General features: G+C 38.0%; 1 protein-coding gene across 1 annotated transcript in view; it reads right to left on the bottom strand.

The window, feature by feature from the left end:
- LOC149321544 (inter-alpha-trypsin inhibitor heavy chain H4-like) overlaps nucleotides 1–15,231 on the bottom strand; it is a 34,026-nt gene extending 18,795 nt beyond the window's left edge. The window contains exons 1-9 of the mRNA XM_089524060.1: nucleotides 15,142–15,231; nucleotides 12,154–12,314; nucleotides 10,562–10,666; nucleotides 8,475–8,637; nucleotides 8,263–8,373; nucleotides 8,032–8,160; nucleotides 6,022–6,138; nucleotides 3,285–3,453; nucleotides 2,628–2,753 (exon numbers count right to left, since the gene is read on the bottom strand). Of these exons, the coding sequence (XP_089380186.1) occupies nucleotides 2,628–2,753; nucleotides 3,285–3,453; nucleotides 6,022–6,138; nucleotides 8,032–8,160; nucleotides 8,263–8,373; nucleotides 8,475–8,637; nucleotides 10,562–10,666; nucleotides 12,154–12,314; nucleotides 15,142–15,216 (1,156 nt within the window). The 5' untranslated portion in view covers nucleotides 15,217–15,231. The remainder of the gene's footprint in view (nucleotides 1–2,627; nucleotides 2,754–3,284; nucleotides 3,454–6,021; nucleotides 6,139–8,031; nucleotides 8,161–8,262; nucleotides 8,374–8,474; nucleotides 8,638–10,561; nucleotides 10,667–12,153; nucleotides 12,315–15,141) is intronic.
- Nucleotides 15,232–16,175: the final 944 nt, after the last annotated feature.

Below are 16,175 nucleotides of genomic sequence, written 5' to 3'. Positions count from 1 at the left end.
TAACAAACTTATATCCAGGACCCTCACATCATCCTTATCTTTATGTTCCTTTCCTAAACCTATACCAGCCACCAAGGCGAAATATCCCTCAGGATATGACCCCACAGCAACTCCCTCTCTTGAAGCTCTGTGTGCATAAGGAGTCCCTCAACACTGGACTCTACCCCTATATGTCCCTCACTTCTGGACTTTAAGTATAACTGTCCCTCTCTGGATGTAGCAAGACCCTCTCGCTCTGAAAACCAAACCCTATCTGAAGTTCTTAACTGCCACCATGGAACTTCTAATCTCTCCTTGCTAGCATCTCATTAGCCGCTGTTGCTAGGCTAATCCATCTTTTCTCCACAAACACAACATTACTATTACCGTTCCGGGTGACCGAGAAAGAGTGGTACATACGCTGGTAACCTCTCGACTTCTGCAATGTGCTCTACATGGGACTACCTTTGTGCCAAGTTCAGAAACTTCAATAGGTACGAAATATGGCAGCCAGACTGGTTGCCGGAACATCCAGAGCCGACCATATTACTCCAGTCTTAAAATCTCTCCATTGGCTGCACATTAGTTTCTGGGCACAGTAGAAGGTGTGGTCATAACCTTTAAAGCCCTACATGGCTTGGGCCCAGACTACTTGTGCCTTCCTCCACATAACCCACCCCACACACTCAGGTCCTCGAGGAAGAATTTGCTGCAACCTAAGAAGACCAGATTGGCTGTAGTGACCTAGAGAACCTTTTCATCTGCTGCTCCTAGGCTATGGAACAACCTGCCGGAAGATCTGTCATATTACTACTCTTGAAGCCTTTAAAAAGGCTATTTTTCTCGCTGCAAATCTACCTCTAATTTTGAGAAAATTTGTATCTTAAAAATTTTAATCCATTTTGTTGTTTAATTTTTATCTTAATTGCTTTTTAGCCATTGTTTTTATGAGCGGGGGAGGGTTGGGATAGGGGACTGTTTATAATTGTGAAATTTTATTTCTATTATATTTTATTGTTATTCTGTCTTTTGTAATCCCCCTTGATCCCCTCGGGAAAAGGTGGAATATAAATAAATTATATTACTACTACTACTACTACTACTACTATTAAAATAAAGTGTTAATCTCTTTGAATTTAAAAGAAGAATGCCTGGGTTGGATCAGAAAAGATGAATTGCTTTTTAAAAGGCAAATTCTGTATGAACAGAAGGGGCAGTTGAATGCACAGCAGCAAAATAATCCAGATCCAGATTGCCCAGATTTCACTCCATTTACACCACAATGGCCCATCATAATCCAGACTCATACTGTATTGATACACACACATTTCCCCCAGCTGAATTCTAATTGGTACAATTTCAATTTTAACCTGTACAATCAGTACAATGTTTCTTCCCTTTCTTTTCCTTCACAGCTAATAGCCTTCCTTGGTCTTTTTAAAAATCTCTCTTTCCTCCCACTTTGCGCTCTCACTGGATGGCTCTTGCATCCAGTTCTCTTCCCCCCTTCATGCTCCCGTGAGTAAGTGGGAGAAGTTTAAATGTCTCCCAAGCCAGACAGTCCCATGGAGAAGGAGAAAGAAAGAAAGAAAAAATGTTTCTTTCCTCACTTCCTTTCCATCCTGAATCCTTAATTGAATTAAAACCAGTGTCTACAGAACAAGCCTCTTCTTCTCTTTATGCTTGGCTGGCACTACTTCTCCCATCCCCTTCGTTCTCCACCCTCCCCTTTCCAAGTGTTTCCGATGCCAGAACTCTTCAGAAACAGAGAATGCAACCCCTGGGCTTTGATGTGAGATGGAAACAAACTTTCAGTTTGAATTTGTGCCTGTAGGAGAGCAAGGGCTGGATTTGTTCCTTGGGTGGATCCACTGCAGAAGAGCAAAACATGGCAAAACATTTGCCAGATAGAAGATGCCACCCACCAATCTGTCCCACCCATCCTCAATGCCACACCAATCCAGTAGGATACTCATTCGGGGGGGGGGGGGGGGGACAGGAAAAAAAGTTTTTTTCCTCTCAGAATTGTGGAGTAAAAAGTGATTTTTTCTAAATTACATTAAAGCCAAAAGAAGAAGAAGAAGAAGAAGAAGAAGAGCTTTCACTATAAAAGTGGTCATGTGTTCCAAAAGAACAGGAATCAAGGTGGGTACAGACTTTTTTTGTTAGTGTGGATCCAGCCATAGACACATGGCTATTAAGGAAACTGCCAACCAAAGAAAAAAAGAACATGTACAAATAAATATATGAACGATAATCTGTGAAGAAATCAGTGGACATATACAAAGAATAAGAAGGCAACTGTAGAGAATCAGTTTGCTCTTCCTTCCTTTCTTTTTTTCTCCCTCTCTTTGCTCCTTTTTATCTAATTCAGTCTTTTCTGCTTAATTGAATCTCTCTCAGGTATATGGATATATGAATAGTGAATGACTTGAAGGGCCTTTAAAAATATTCTGGATTTTTTTTAGCAGGAGAAACTTTCAGGAAAGTTTTGACAATGCAGACTATTGAAGTGAAAGAGTAGGGAGAAAATAATTCATATTGTTTTTAATGAAGCTAAATGCATTGCTGATCCATGTGTATTAACAAATTATATATTTAAATGAAAACAGAAGCAAAATGAGTTTACAAAAGAATTCCTAATTTACCAGTAGTAGGTTGACCATCTGTCAGCAACATGATCATTGAAATACTTTGCTCTGGCAATAATTCAGCAAAAGTGGCTTTGTCCAGTACATTTATTGCAGTCAGCAGTGCACCATTTATATCGGTTACTGTAAAAGGAAATAAATCATGACAATGAATTTTATAATGGAATTAAGCTGTTCATCAACAATATATACAGAGGAATCTTCAAAGTTATGGGGAAAGATAAATATTGAAGCCCTAAAGGATCAAATAAATTAGATATCAGCAGGGCATTTGGAAAGGCAGAAGAAAATGTATGTAAATAAATTATAGAAGTTGAAATCAATGGCTTAAGAAATGAAAATAACCTAAAAAAAACCCAAGTAAAATAAAGTAAAAGTTGGAACATATACCTTATATAAAGTATAGAAATCAAAATATAAACTGAAAATTTATGCAGGTATGAATGAAAATACTTAATGATTATAAGCAAAATTTAAAATTTCATGCAGAAAGGACATTTTTTAAAGGAACGAAGGTGGCATGTTTGCATAGAAATAGTCACTGAGTAACTGAATGGGGGGGGGAATGAAATAAGGGGCTGAAATCTGTTTTTTGCATTTCTGCTCAAAACTCTGTGGATAATCTTGACATGCTGACTTAATCAACTGATTTACCTCCATTAGCCAAAATGGTCTTAACATATTGTTTAGCCAGTTCCACATTCTCTTCTGTCGCTTTCAACATTGACAAACTCCACACAGAAATACTTCCACTAAAGACAACCAGGTTAAAATGATCTTCAGGAGTCAGGTCATCTAAAATCTTTTGCAGGGCCTCTCTTGTCTGTAAAAATGAGAAAAGCGGCATATAATTTTCTAGCTCATGGTTATGGTCAGATCATGAAGTAGGAAATTAGATTTACATTCCATTAAAGTTTTCTGCAGCGTACATGACAGGATTCAGAGGATCATATTATGGACTAATAGGCAGAGATATGAAAGAACCTTTAGGCTGTGCATACAGTTCATTCTCTCTTCATTTTTCAGTGGCTGTTAAACCCAATGGAAACCCAATGTGTGACCTTAGGCATGCTACACTCAGCCTCAGAGGATGACCATGGTAACGCCCTCTGATGGAACAAGAAACCCCCATGATAGGTTTTCCATAAATCAGAAACGACTTGAAGGCATACAACAACAACAAATTAACTAAGATGTCTTCCATTAGTATAGTTTCTTGTTTCATCTGAGTGAGCAAATTATAGCGAAAAGCTCTGGAAATTGGGATATTAAGACCATTTCAAATGAGGGGTTGTTCCGAACAATGCAGATTAGGTTCAGATTATCTGAAAGCCTTTGGGTCCTTTCACATTATCTGGTTATAGCACTATGATTCCACTTTAACTGCTATAGCTCCCACCTATGGAATCCTGGGATTTGCAATTTTGGCAGCAGGATATTGAGAATTCTCAGCCATAAAGCGCTATTGCCTCCACAAACTATAGATCACAGGATTCCATAGGATGCGGTTATGTTAGTTAAAGTGGAATCATAGCACTGTAATTGTGTAGTGTGAAAGGGCCCTGTATCTCACTGTCTGGATCTTGAGATCCTTATGGAGTTCTGGTGAGGATACATGAGAGGGCCTTCTCAGTGGCTACTCCCAGCTTGTGGAATACCCTCCCATGAGAGGTTATACTGGCCCCATCCTTGCTCCCCCTTTGCCAGTAGCTAATGTCCTTTCTATTTATACAAATATTTAGAGATTAACTGGGTAAATAGAAAATCTTTTTCTTTTTCTACCTCTTTCAATAAATCTTTATTTTACACTTTCTTATTTACAATCCTTTAGCATTATGTTATTTTACCCATGTTATTACATGATTGTTACATTGTTTATGACATCAGAACATGTTGTTGCACCTCAGTTCTTTTGTCTGTAGATATCATATTTATTTCTTGATTGTCTCCTTGACTCCTATTATCTCCTTGATTCCTACAATATCTATTGTTAATTACAAAACCCTCTAATTTTTATCCTTTCATTGCCTTCAGCATTTTCCCTCTTCTCAAATTTTCCCTTTAATTTCTGTCCCTAACCATCCTTTCCTTCATTCCTTCATCTTAGTCTAATCCAGTCTTTCTCTCCCTTTTTTTGTTATCATCCTTTTATTTCTATCTCCTTGTATTATATTTCTTGTTTTAAGCCTTGTATCCATGTGTTCCAATATCCACTTACTCTTACCTTTTCACTTCCTTTATACCCTCCTCCATGTACCTTGTCCTTCTTTTCCTTTCCCTCCTTCTTCTTGGTAAGTAAAAGGCATTTTTCAGTGAGTGAGTGTGGTGCATTTTATGTCTATTTTTATTTCTTTTAAATGATTTTGTTGTTGTGTGCCTTCAAGTCAGTTCTGACTTACGACAATCCTACGCCAACCCTATCCTGGAGTTTTCTTGGAAATATTAATTCAGAGGACGTTTGCCATTGCTTTCATCTGAGGCTGAGAGAGTGTGACCTGTTTCATGGCCAAGCAGGGAACTGAACCCTGATTTCCAGAGTCACAGCCCAACATTCAAACCACTACATCAACACTGGTTCTCAAATGATTTTTTAAAATAGTGCTGTAAGTTATGGGCTTTTTAAAAAAGTAGCTAGTATAATTATTTTTAAAACTTCTGTATCATTGGGTTTTTAAATTTTAGGTTTGTTGTAAGCCATCTTGAATCCCCTGTTAGGAGATAGGAAGGATAACCATTAAATAAATATGTCATTTATTAATTGTTATTTAATTATAACTTAATTATAATTATATATTTATATATTTACAATTATAATTATATAATTATAATTTAATTAATAAATAAGTTATGTAATAACATTTAATATATTAGCCACATTTTTATGGTTGGGACAAAATGGGAAACTAATATTTTCATTTGTTTGCTCCCACTCAGACAGAAGAAACCATGGGGCAACACACAACACACAGGAACACAAGCCTGGTTCATGTTGGCTTGTTAAGCTGGGCTGTGATACAGTGAATATGGTTTATGTATTTAAAAACAACATAATTTTTCCATGTTTCATATATGTGTTTGCAGTGGGTAAAATTGGGCCAGGATTCTTCTCATTAGGACGTTCAAGAAATACATTTGTCAACAATTTTGAAATATTTTAAAATATTTTTCCATCTCTTCTAGACACATACAGTGCTCTCCTGATTCTGTGGTATCAGTGATGGAGGAGGGTGGGACGAGCTGAAGGATAGCTAATAAACTAGGCTGCACTATGATTACTTAAAAAGAGAGACATTCTTGTGGTTATAAGAATATGGCACAAGCTTAGTATGGCACAAATATGAGGAAATTGAAAAAAAAAAGGGGGGGGGTGTTCTCTTTTGTGACAAATTACCTGCTGAATTTTCATGCCACCCATGGACCCACTTTGATCTATAACAAAGATGATGTTTAGAGGAAATGACGGTAGTTGGTTGGGAGCAAAATAATGCACAAAATATCCATTCACAATCTGAAACAACAAAAGTAGTAGTGATGAATTATTCATTGAAAATATCAGAAGAAACAGTACAGTCCTCCCTCCATTCTCATGGTCTTCAGACTCGCTTCCCTTGCTTATGTGTGAGGGACGAATGGAGGGGGGATGAATGGGGTGTGCATCCATGATGCACCCCTGCATGCCGCTGTGTACCTGCGCTTATATTCAAGCCAATGGGGCATGAATATAAGTGAAACTCCATTTTCGCAAGGGGATCCAGAATGGATCCCCTGTGAAAAAGAAGGCGCAACAGTACAGGGAACAACAATTCATGGGAGTAAGGCCTTGTCTGGATGAGTTGAATGGTTTATTTCCCCTCTATCCTGGCATTTTCCTGTTCAGAGAACACATGTCCCAAACATGGTTCTGATGTGAGCAGTCCAGATGACAGCCAGCATGTTTCACACCAGAAGTGAGCTACACCTCCCTTAACACCGATTTTAAAAAGTTACTGTAACTCCAGATCTTCTGGGAGTAAATTCTATTCCCATGCCACGGCGGCTGTCTGCACAGCCATCCTACTCAGCTAGCTACCATATCTACCGCCACCATGGATCACTTGTTTTGAGGCCAGAATGAGGTCCCCTGCATGTGATCACCATTGGGTGCCTCAGTCAGAAGTGAGCCACCTGTGACAGTGGCAAATGTGCTGGGAGACTCAGTGGGCCATGTTGCAGCAACAGCTGCCATGGTACAGGAACAGAGAAAGCCAGGTAAAGGGGGCAGATAGGGGCAGCTGGGGGACCAGAATACTCCAGGCTGTCCCCAAGTATCCTGGCCAGTGCAGACAAGGCCTAATATTAACTTGCATATACAAAGATGTTACATTTCCCATGATGGGATTTACATTAAAAGGTTGCTTTTTTTTACATACTGCCAGACAAAAGTCTACCATATGAAAAATACAACCACCCTGTTTGAAATCAAAGTGACCAAAACATTTAACAGTACTATCAATCTAGAGACCAAAGTCTTACTTGAACATTGTTGAATTGTATCCCTCGAGAGAATTGCATAAATTTGTTAGTTAGCAACCTTGACATGTCTACACCCACTAACTGCTAGTTTGCATTTCACTCTATAGGAGTTTAGATACAGCATATATTTATAATCATGTCCTGGATTTTGTTTTTTCCATACCCTGCATCTTCCTGCATCACTCTAACCTGCAACCATTTTTTCTTCACTCTCTCTCCTCCATTAGACCATGTACAGTCGGCCCTTCTTATACACAGATTTTTTTATACACGGATTCAAGCATCCACGGTTTGAAAATGTTAGTGTGTGTGTGTGTGTGTGTGTGTGTGTGTATTTCAAATATCAAACCTTGATTTTCCAATTTTTATAAGGGACGCCATTTTGCTATGTCATTATATTTAATGGGACTTGAGCATCCACAGATTTTGTTATCCACGAGGGATCTTGGAACCAAATCCCAACGTATAACAAGGGTCCATTGTATTTAATTATGAACAAATATTGTAAGCAAAACTACTTTTGTATGTTTTACAAAGAAGACTAAGCTTGTTCCTTTTCTTTTTCTTGTTCCTGCATGTATGTTAGCCATAATAGGTTATTTTATTAAAATGGAATCTCTGACTTGTTTAAACCTTATTGTATTTCATTTTTCACTTGTTTTGAAAGTTTCAGGACTAAAATGTAATATTAATCAAATAATACACCCATGCATGCATACATAACAAAACAAAGCATTAGTGTTTCACCTAAAGGTTTCACACTTCAGTATGCTGAATGGTTCTGGAATCAGTACATAAACCTGAGGTCATACAATTTGTCAATGGCCTTTTCCTCCAAGGTTTCTCTTGAATTTAATGAAATGATATCCATCAGAGAGTTGTCTTTTACCTGTATGTCTCCTGCAGTGACACTCCTTTTAACATCGTAACGGATAAGAAAATCTCCATCCAGCAGCGTTTCCTCCAGTTCGGGGCTTTTTCTTTGTTGACTTAGAGTTGGTTTAAATGAAATATGAGCCTGAAAGTTAGAGGCACAGATAAAACAATTAGTTAATCTGACACTGAAGAAGAAGAGTTGGTGTTTCAAGACCATTAAGAACACTTTGGTCATGGAGTTTACCTTGGTCTCATCCTGCACCTTTGTGAGGGCATCATTCAGTTCATTGGTCATGAAAGTGCTTTCAGTCTCTAAGAAATTTATACCCTGCGGTTCAAAGATGTGGGTATCAATCTGGAGAGAAATAAAGAAGCGTACAGGAGAGTTGTGTTTTTCAGCTGCAAAATAGTATCAGTAGGCAGTTATCTCAGTGACCAAAACTATCCAGGATTTACCTGAAAGTGATTAACCAGCTGTTTGGGCTTGACTTTAATCAGCAGCTCATACTTTCCTAGTTTGCGTTTTAGTAACTCTTCATAGACCAGCTCAAAGGTAACCTTAGCAGCCGCTGCAACGTTGACTTTAACATGAAACTGTTCAAGTTTTCTTCCAGTTGATCTGGAAATAAGAAACTATAATTTAGGCTTTATTTAGGTGCATATATATATATATATATATATATATATATATATATGGCAGCTCACCTTCACATTTGTGTGGGCAAGAAACATTGGGCAGTTATGATGTCATTATCTAGACGTACAGCCCCCTAACTGTTTGATATTCACTTTTATGATTGTGGTACCATTGCTACAGCCACAAATGCCTCTAAAATACACATTAAAAGTCAGGCAGCTGTACAGAGCAAAGGAGTTCTGCAGCACTGGCAAACAGGCTGCAGAAGAATGCAATGTATGCTTTCTGACTATTTTGGGATCCAAGAATCATAGAAACATAGACCTGGAAGAGACCGCAAGGGCCATCCAGTCCAACCGCATTCTGCTGTGAAGGAACTCTCAATCAAGCATCCCAAACAGATGGCCATCCAGCCTCTGCTTAAAGACCTCTAGAGGAAGGAGACTCCATTACTCTCCAAGGGAGTTTGTTCCACTGTCAAACAGCCCTTATAGTCAGGAAGTTCCTCCTAATGTTGAGGTGGAATTTTTTTTCCTGTAGCTTGCATCCATTGTTCCGGGTCCTGTTCTCTGGAGCAGCAGAAAACAAGCTTGTTCCCTCCTCAATATGACATCCCTTCAAATATTTAAACAGGGCTATCATATCACCTCTTAGCTGCCTCTTTTCCAGGCTTCTGTTCTCCAGGCTAAACATGCCCAGCTGCCTAAGTCTTTCCTCATAAGGCATGGTTTCCAGGCTCTTCACCATTTTGGTTACCCTCCTTTGGACACACTCAAGTTTCTCAACATCCTTTTTAAATTGTGGTGCCCAGAAGTGGACACAATATTCCAGGTGAGGCCTGACTAAAGCAGAATACAATGGCACTATTACTTCTCTAGATCTAGACACTATACTTCTATTGATGCAGCCTAAAATCGCATTGGCTTTTTTAGCTGCCACATCACACTGTTGACTCATGTTCAACTTGTGGTCTACTAGGACTCCTAGATCCCTTTCACGTCATCTCATTCAGCCAGATGTCCCCCATCCTATATTTATGCATTTCATTTTTTCTACCTGAGTTCAGTATCTTACATTTCTCTCTGCTGAATTTCATTTTGTTAGTTTTGGCCCAGCTGTCTAGTTTATTAAGGTCATTTTGAATTTTGATTCTGTCCTCTGGGATATTAGCTACTGGATCCTTATCGATCTTCACAAGAGCTTGGAAGAACTACTCTTTGAATTACAGATCTCAGAATACATGAGCCAATACATTAGCATTTCCAAGTTCTGATCTAGACAAGAACTTTTGAGAGTAATAGCGCTCAGTTTGTGATACAATTGAGCATTGTCATCTGTGAAGTTTACATTCCAATCCAGGCAAATCTTGAACTTCAGTGACCCAATACCACTGAGCTTTTGGTATGGCATCTGTGGCCCTCACTAGGTCTCCTTGATTAGATATGCAGAGTATTTTAGACTAGACTGGCTATCATCTGATCAAATATATTGGGTCAGATCTCAAACTATATGAGCCAGGGCAATTAATCTTCTCCACTCTGCTCCTACACACACACACACACACACCTACCTACCTACCTACCTACCTACCTACCTACCTCCCATTGCAACTTTGTCAGGCTTTTCTAGAGGCCACAGGCTCTCAAGGAAGAACTATTGTCAAAGAGGAGGTGTGTTCACATAAAGATCCTCTACCTGATTTGTGCATTTCACTCATTGACCCTGGTGGCTGGGGAAATCTCAGAAATGTTGTCCATGAAAGTAACTTTCCCAAGCTCTGACTTCGAGTCAGTTGCTTTTCAACCAACATGTATGCATTGTTAAAAGGTTCTCTTCATATATAGATTCTCTATGCTGTTATTCTATCCAAGAAAGGAACTAATTTGAAAAAAACTTTGCTGCTTACTTGACCAATCCAGCACTTTGCCCTCGTGAAACAGCATCATCATACTGAACTTGTGCCGATTCCTTCTCTTTAATTATTCCAGGATATGTTTTTCCATCTATGGTCCTTTAAAAAGATTATTTCAAATGGTTCCAGTCATTAGGAAGAGGTGCATATAAAAGTTCAGACAGGGGTTAGAACTCACACAGGGGTCTAAATTCATTGGCATAATGAAGTAAAAGAAAACTAAAGCCTATATTTCATCAGTATGACTTCCTCTGCATTTTAATTGTCCAGGTTTTAGAAGAAATGACAAAACCAAGGGATCAAGCAACATTTAATTCTAGGCTTTATCACTGTATATATTTGGCATACCTCCTCTGAATAAACCTTGCCAAGAAAACCCCATGATAACTTAAGGTTGTCGTAAGTCAGAAATAATTTGAAGTGACACAACAACAAATATATACATTCCTGTACTTTAACTCTGTAAGACAATGAACAGTTCCTGCAAAGCTGTTTTGTCTTTCAAGCCAGTTAATCCCTCTCAGTGGGTCATTAAAAGGAAGCCCTCACATTTGTACTGCCAGAACAAAACCCATTCACTCCCTCCCTGGCTTTTAAAATATCCCAAAGAGATGAGTTTATATGTAGGAAGGCAAAAAAACAAAACAAAAACAAACCACTTACACTCCCCCCCATCTCCAGTGGAAAAGAGTGTCTCAACCCACCAAAGCATCCCAGCAAAATCAATCAATCAATCAATAAAAATAGTCAAGTGATTTAATTTAAGGATGTGTTATACCTCTTGCTGTTATTGTTATTTTAGATTTGCACTTTTGAATAAAAATTAGGTCTATAAAAAGCTATGCTGAAAACTTAGCTCTTTTTCATTTTCAGATATATACAAATAAGAAAACTGTTTCCTGAGTTGTACAAAATAGTCAGCTACTATGAGATTTATCACATTCAACAACTATTTAGGTCTTTTTTTAAATGCACAAAAAGTGTTTGTAACATCCTTGTTTATGTCCAAAAGGAATTATTTGTGTAAAAAAAAAAAACACCCACATTTTGGTACATAAGTTTTCTGAGCGCAAATGTTTTTGCAGTGTATTTTGTGCAAAAATGGTATATTCTGTACACAAGCAGATTTCTCACAAAAAGAATCGTGAAGTGAAAACCTCTTGGAAAATTGTAGAAAAACTTGCTCAGTTTCACCCATAAGGGATAAAAGCTTTGAAATAATTTGTCCCTGTTTGCAAGAATGATAGAATGGAAAATGGGAGACGTACTTCGGTGTTTTCATGGAACAAAATGTTGTTAAGCCATGCTGTTGTTAAAAAATACTTTTCTTCATCCTGCATTAAATTTTAACATTAAAAACTCTGGCTACAAAAAAAGAGAACAAAAGAATCAGCTTGGGAAGAAGAGTTTTTCTAAAACGCATCAGCAGGACAAATCAAAGCCTTTTTAAACAACAGCATAGCTTAACAATGTTTTGTTCCACAAAACACGGGAGTGAATCTCTCATTTTCCAGCATTTCACTGTGTTTTCTTCCCTTCAACTCTCCCCAAGAATGCTATAAGCAAAGATTTCCTTCCCTGCTTACATGCTAAAGTTTGTGATGAAAGCAGTCTTGGGTAACTCCACTTCAAAAAGAGCTTCCTGGGACTCTTCTGCTCGGTTGACAACTTTGCTGGTGATGACTGTGTGAGCAAACCGTGATGTCACTTTGCAGTCCACATGCAGGCTGTAGATTTCAATGCCATTCTATGGGAAGAAAAGGACAGCTGAATCCAACTGAACTGGATTCCATTCAGTCTAGCTCTTACATGGGTGAAGGAGGGATCGCAGAGCTATAACAATCAGAAAAGTCAAATTAATGGAAAAACCAAAATGTTATTTTCTAAGATGTTTTTAAAAAGCAGTTGAAGGTTTGACTGGCAATGAAAAGGCTAGTTCAGCATAGACCCATGAATTCTGTAAATCTTAGTTCTAATCTGCACTGCAGAAATAAAGTAGTTTGACATTGTTTTAATTGTCACAACTCAGTGCTATGGAATCCTGAGATTTGTAGTTTTTTAAGCTTTGTTTTTTACAGAATACAAAACCCAGAATTTCATAGCATTGACCCATGGCAGTGAAAGTGATGTCAAGTTTCATTAATTCTGCAGTGCAGGTTAGACCTTAGTGTATCCTTCCTGCTACTTGCCTGCAACATTTGGCTGCATTAACAAACTGGGGGAGTAACATTTTCTTTGACCAAACAACTATGGACTTTCTCCTTGTGGAACTTTTAAATGTATAGAGAAAAATGGATGTCCAAAGGGTATACTTACCGTACATAACAGTCATTTTGGAATAACATATCAGGATAATACTGACTCTGCACACTTATAGGATATGGTAGCAGCTCCCATGGCTTTCCTACCTGAGGTCTGATTTTCTTGCAGAGTCAGAATTTTGCAGGCTGACCATACATACCATTTTAAACAAGACAGTACCATTTTTTCATATTTCCAGACCTGCTGTTTTAATATAAATGTCGACTTTGTCCCATTTTCAAGGGAAATGCCCTGTGATGTTGCAAAAATGATTTGAAGATCTCCATTTGAAATTGTGGTTGCTAACCCTCTTCCTTCACAAAATTGTATCATGGAGTGTGAGAACTTTTATAAGGAGCTGAAGGATCAAAATTTGCTGCATAAGATTACTTCACTGGAGAAACACAATTGGCAAGCAAGACTGAGAACTAATTAGTTCAGAAATCTAAATCAGCATGCTTGTTCTGTTCAATCACCCTTCAGACTAAGGATGAAATAAATATTCTAAAATACTATTCAAATGACAGATGAAAAATAGGGTTCTTGAGTATCAGGAGATCCTTCTGAGGAGAATGCTGGCTGGGAAACTTCACAGTTCGGGACTTATTCTTGGTGAAAATTCACATTTTTGTGCCAAAAATGCAAAAAGCATGTTTCCTCTGTAGAAAACATGGTTTTCTATTCAGAAAAGAATAGTTCTACCATATAAAACAACATTTCTGTGAGAAACAACATGCAGTTTTGCACACCCACAACCCCACTAAAAAAAGAAAAACCAAAATCTTGAGGTTTGAGAGACACTTTTTTTATAGTGGGGAGAAAAATAACACAACTATTTGTTGCCCATCAGAATGAAATTGATTATATACTTTCTTACCTCCAACAATTAACTATTTCAATAATGAAAAGCATAAAACATGATCAGTTTCTGGTTAAATATCTTTAAAACATCTTTTTAATATGCTCTTAAAAGCAAATAGAAAAAGTAACTAGAATACATAATATATTGCTAGAACCTGCTGTTGGGTGCATACTGACTGACTGAAAGGTTCCAGATTTTGTTCCTCTTCTTTCTAATTTTATATTTGATTAGAATAAACCATCCTGGGGAACTGGTATAAAAGTCTCTGATTGTACTGGATGTTGATACAGTTGAATCAAGTACCATGGATTCCGTATCCATGTATTCTGCATCCAATGATTCAACCATCCACAGCTTGAAAATATTATCCCAAAACATTTTTTCCCAAAAGGCAAACCTTGATTTTGCCATTTTATATAAAGGACTCCATTTTATTATACCACTGTAATAAAGTCCCTCCATTGGAACTTGAGCATCCACAGATTTTGGTATCCATGGGAGGTCCTGGAAACTACTAAGGTCCACTGTAACTGCATCATTTTAACTCATTATTTGTGATCACTGGTTTAAATCAAAATATCATGCAGCCTCCAGGTTTGATTTGTACAAGCAGAAGTGAAACAAAGCTAAGACTAGGGAGAGATTTTTCTCTCACATTTTATTTTGAACAAATATAAATATTTGTTATTTATAGGAACATAAAAAACAACGGGGCTTCTAACAATTCTTAACACTGGCTTATTTTGTTCTGTGTTATATATATAAGCTGATAGCACCTCCTGAAGCTTTCAAGCAGAAGACTTTCCCAGAGCTTTGAAAAATGGGAAGAAGGGAGGCTGGACCACAGAGAAGGCCAAGCTGGCTTAAAGTCCAAAATAATATTTATATTCTCTGACCTTTAAACCCAGCCATGACTGGCCCAAAACTCAATCTGTAACCATTTGCATGTAAAACAAATACTTTATCCTTGAGCTATGGCTCTTAGATTATACATTAAAACAGCAGTTCATCTCCTGGCAGTATTTCCAGAAATTGCAGTCTTAATTCAACATTGTAAGTTTAAATTGAGAATTGCAGTAAATTTCAAAGTTTTAAAAAACACTTGATTGTATATAAGAACATGTATGTGCAGTTCAGTATTGCCTCCATTTTTCTTGGATTTTCAGTTCTTTTGAGGAGTCCACTGGCAAACAAAGCCCATGGAAAATCCCATCTCAGGTTTCAAAAGTAAGAAATGCCTTTTCAATTTGTGTGGTATATTTACCCAAATTCCAACATTACAATAAGTTCTATTTAATGACTAAACATTGTAAATGTATATTTTGGCAGTATAAAATATGTATATATTCTAAAAGAAAGAAAGGAGAGGGAAAGGGGAGGAGGGAGATGTTTGAGAATAAAAAGCAAATACCTTGGGTACAGCTGGTTCTGCTAAACCTTTCAGTGAGGAAAACATCAGCCACAAAACAAAAAAATGTCCTTCCATTTTGTGAGTGTCAAATCCACAGAAGAAAAGTAGAGGGAGTGTTTAAAAATAAATAAGTCAACTTTAAGCATGCCACAAGACTCCTTTCCCCGTCCTCAGTTCCCTTCTTTATATACTGAAGTAGACTACAATTTACTTTTGAAAACTGCTGACATAAGAGAGCTTAAACTTTCTAGAGTAGCTATGAAAAGGTCAGAGACACAGTGGGACTCTGACCTCCCACACACTTGCTCAACCGTACAGAGGATGAATAAGCCTAATATTTACCAATTGGATCAGAACATTTCTGGCCATCTCTCAACATGGTTGAGCAAGTGAGTGGACAATCTCCAAATATATCAGTAAACCTTTCAGAGATACTCTAGAATGTTTCATTTTAATCTTAGATGTTAGCAATTTTCAAAGAGACCAGTCTACTTCAGTATACAGTGGGACCTCAGTATCTGCAGACTTGCCATTCGTGGATTTGAGCATCCACGAATGGCAAGCCCGCATTGTCTCTAATGGTGGCATGTGCACACGACTGCACTCCTATTAGGGAACAGCCCCTGTTGTCCTCAGTGGTGGCAAGTGCATGCAGCCTGAAGTCCCATTGGCCCTAATGGTGGTGCAGCCACATGCATGTGCCACCTTTGAGGACAATGGGACTTGAGCAGCCATGGATTTTGGTATCCACGGAGGAGGTCCTACTGTATAAACAAAGAACTGAAGAGGGGAAAGAGAATCTGGTGGCATGTTTAAGACTGACTAACAGATTTGATAGCATGGTGTAGTGGTTTGAGCATTGGACTATGACCCTGGAGACCAAGGTTTGAATCCCACCTCAGCCAAGGCCTTTTGACCAGAGGTCTTCTATCTCCCTTATTAGTCTATGCTGTGGGGTGAGAGCCATTTTATAAAAGTCTCTGCTTCTTGGGAGCTTCAAGTTGTGCCATTTTATTTCTACTCGTTGTTTTAAG

The sequence above is a fragment of the Sceloporus occidentalis genome, unplaced genomic scaffold, assembly GCF_023333645.1.
Source record: "Sceloporus occidentalis isolate IW3139 unplaced genomic scaffold, rSceOcc1.0.p SCAF_1, whole genome shotgun sequence".
NCBI classification, from domain to species: Eukaryota; Metazoa; Chordata; class Lepidosauria; order Squamata; family Phrynosomatidae; genus Sceloporus; species Sceloporus occidentalis.
The sequence above is the reverse complement of the archived record's forward strand: the minus strand, read 5'-3'. Positions and strand labels throughout refer to the sequence as shown.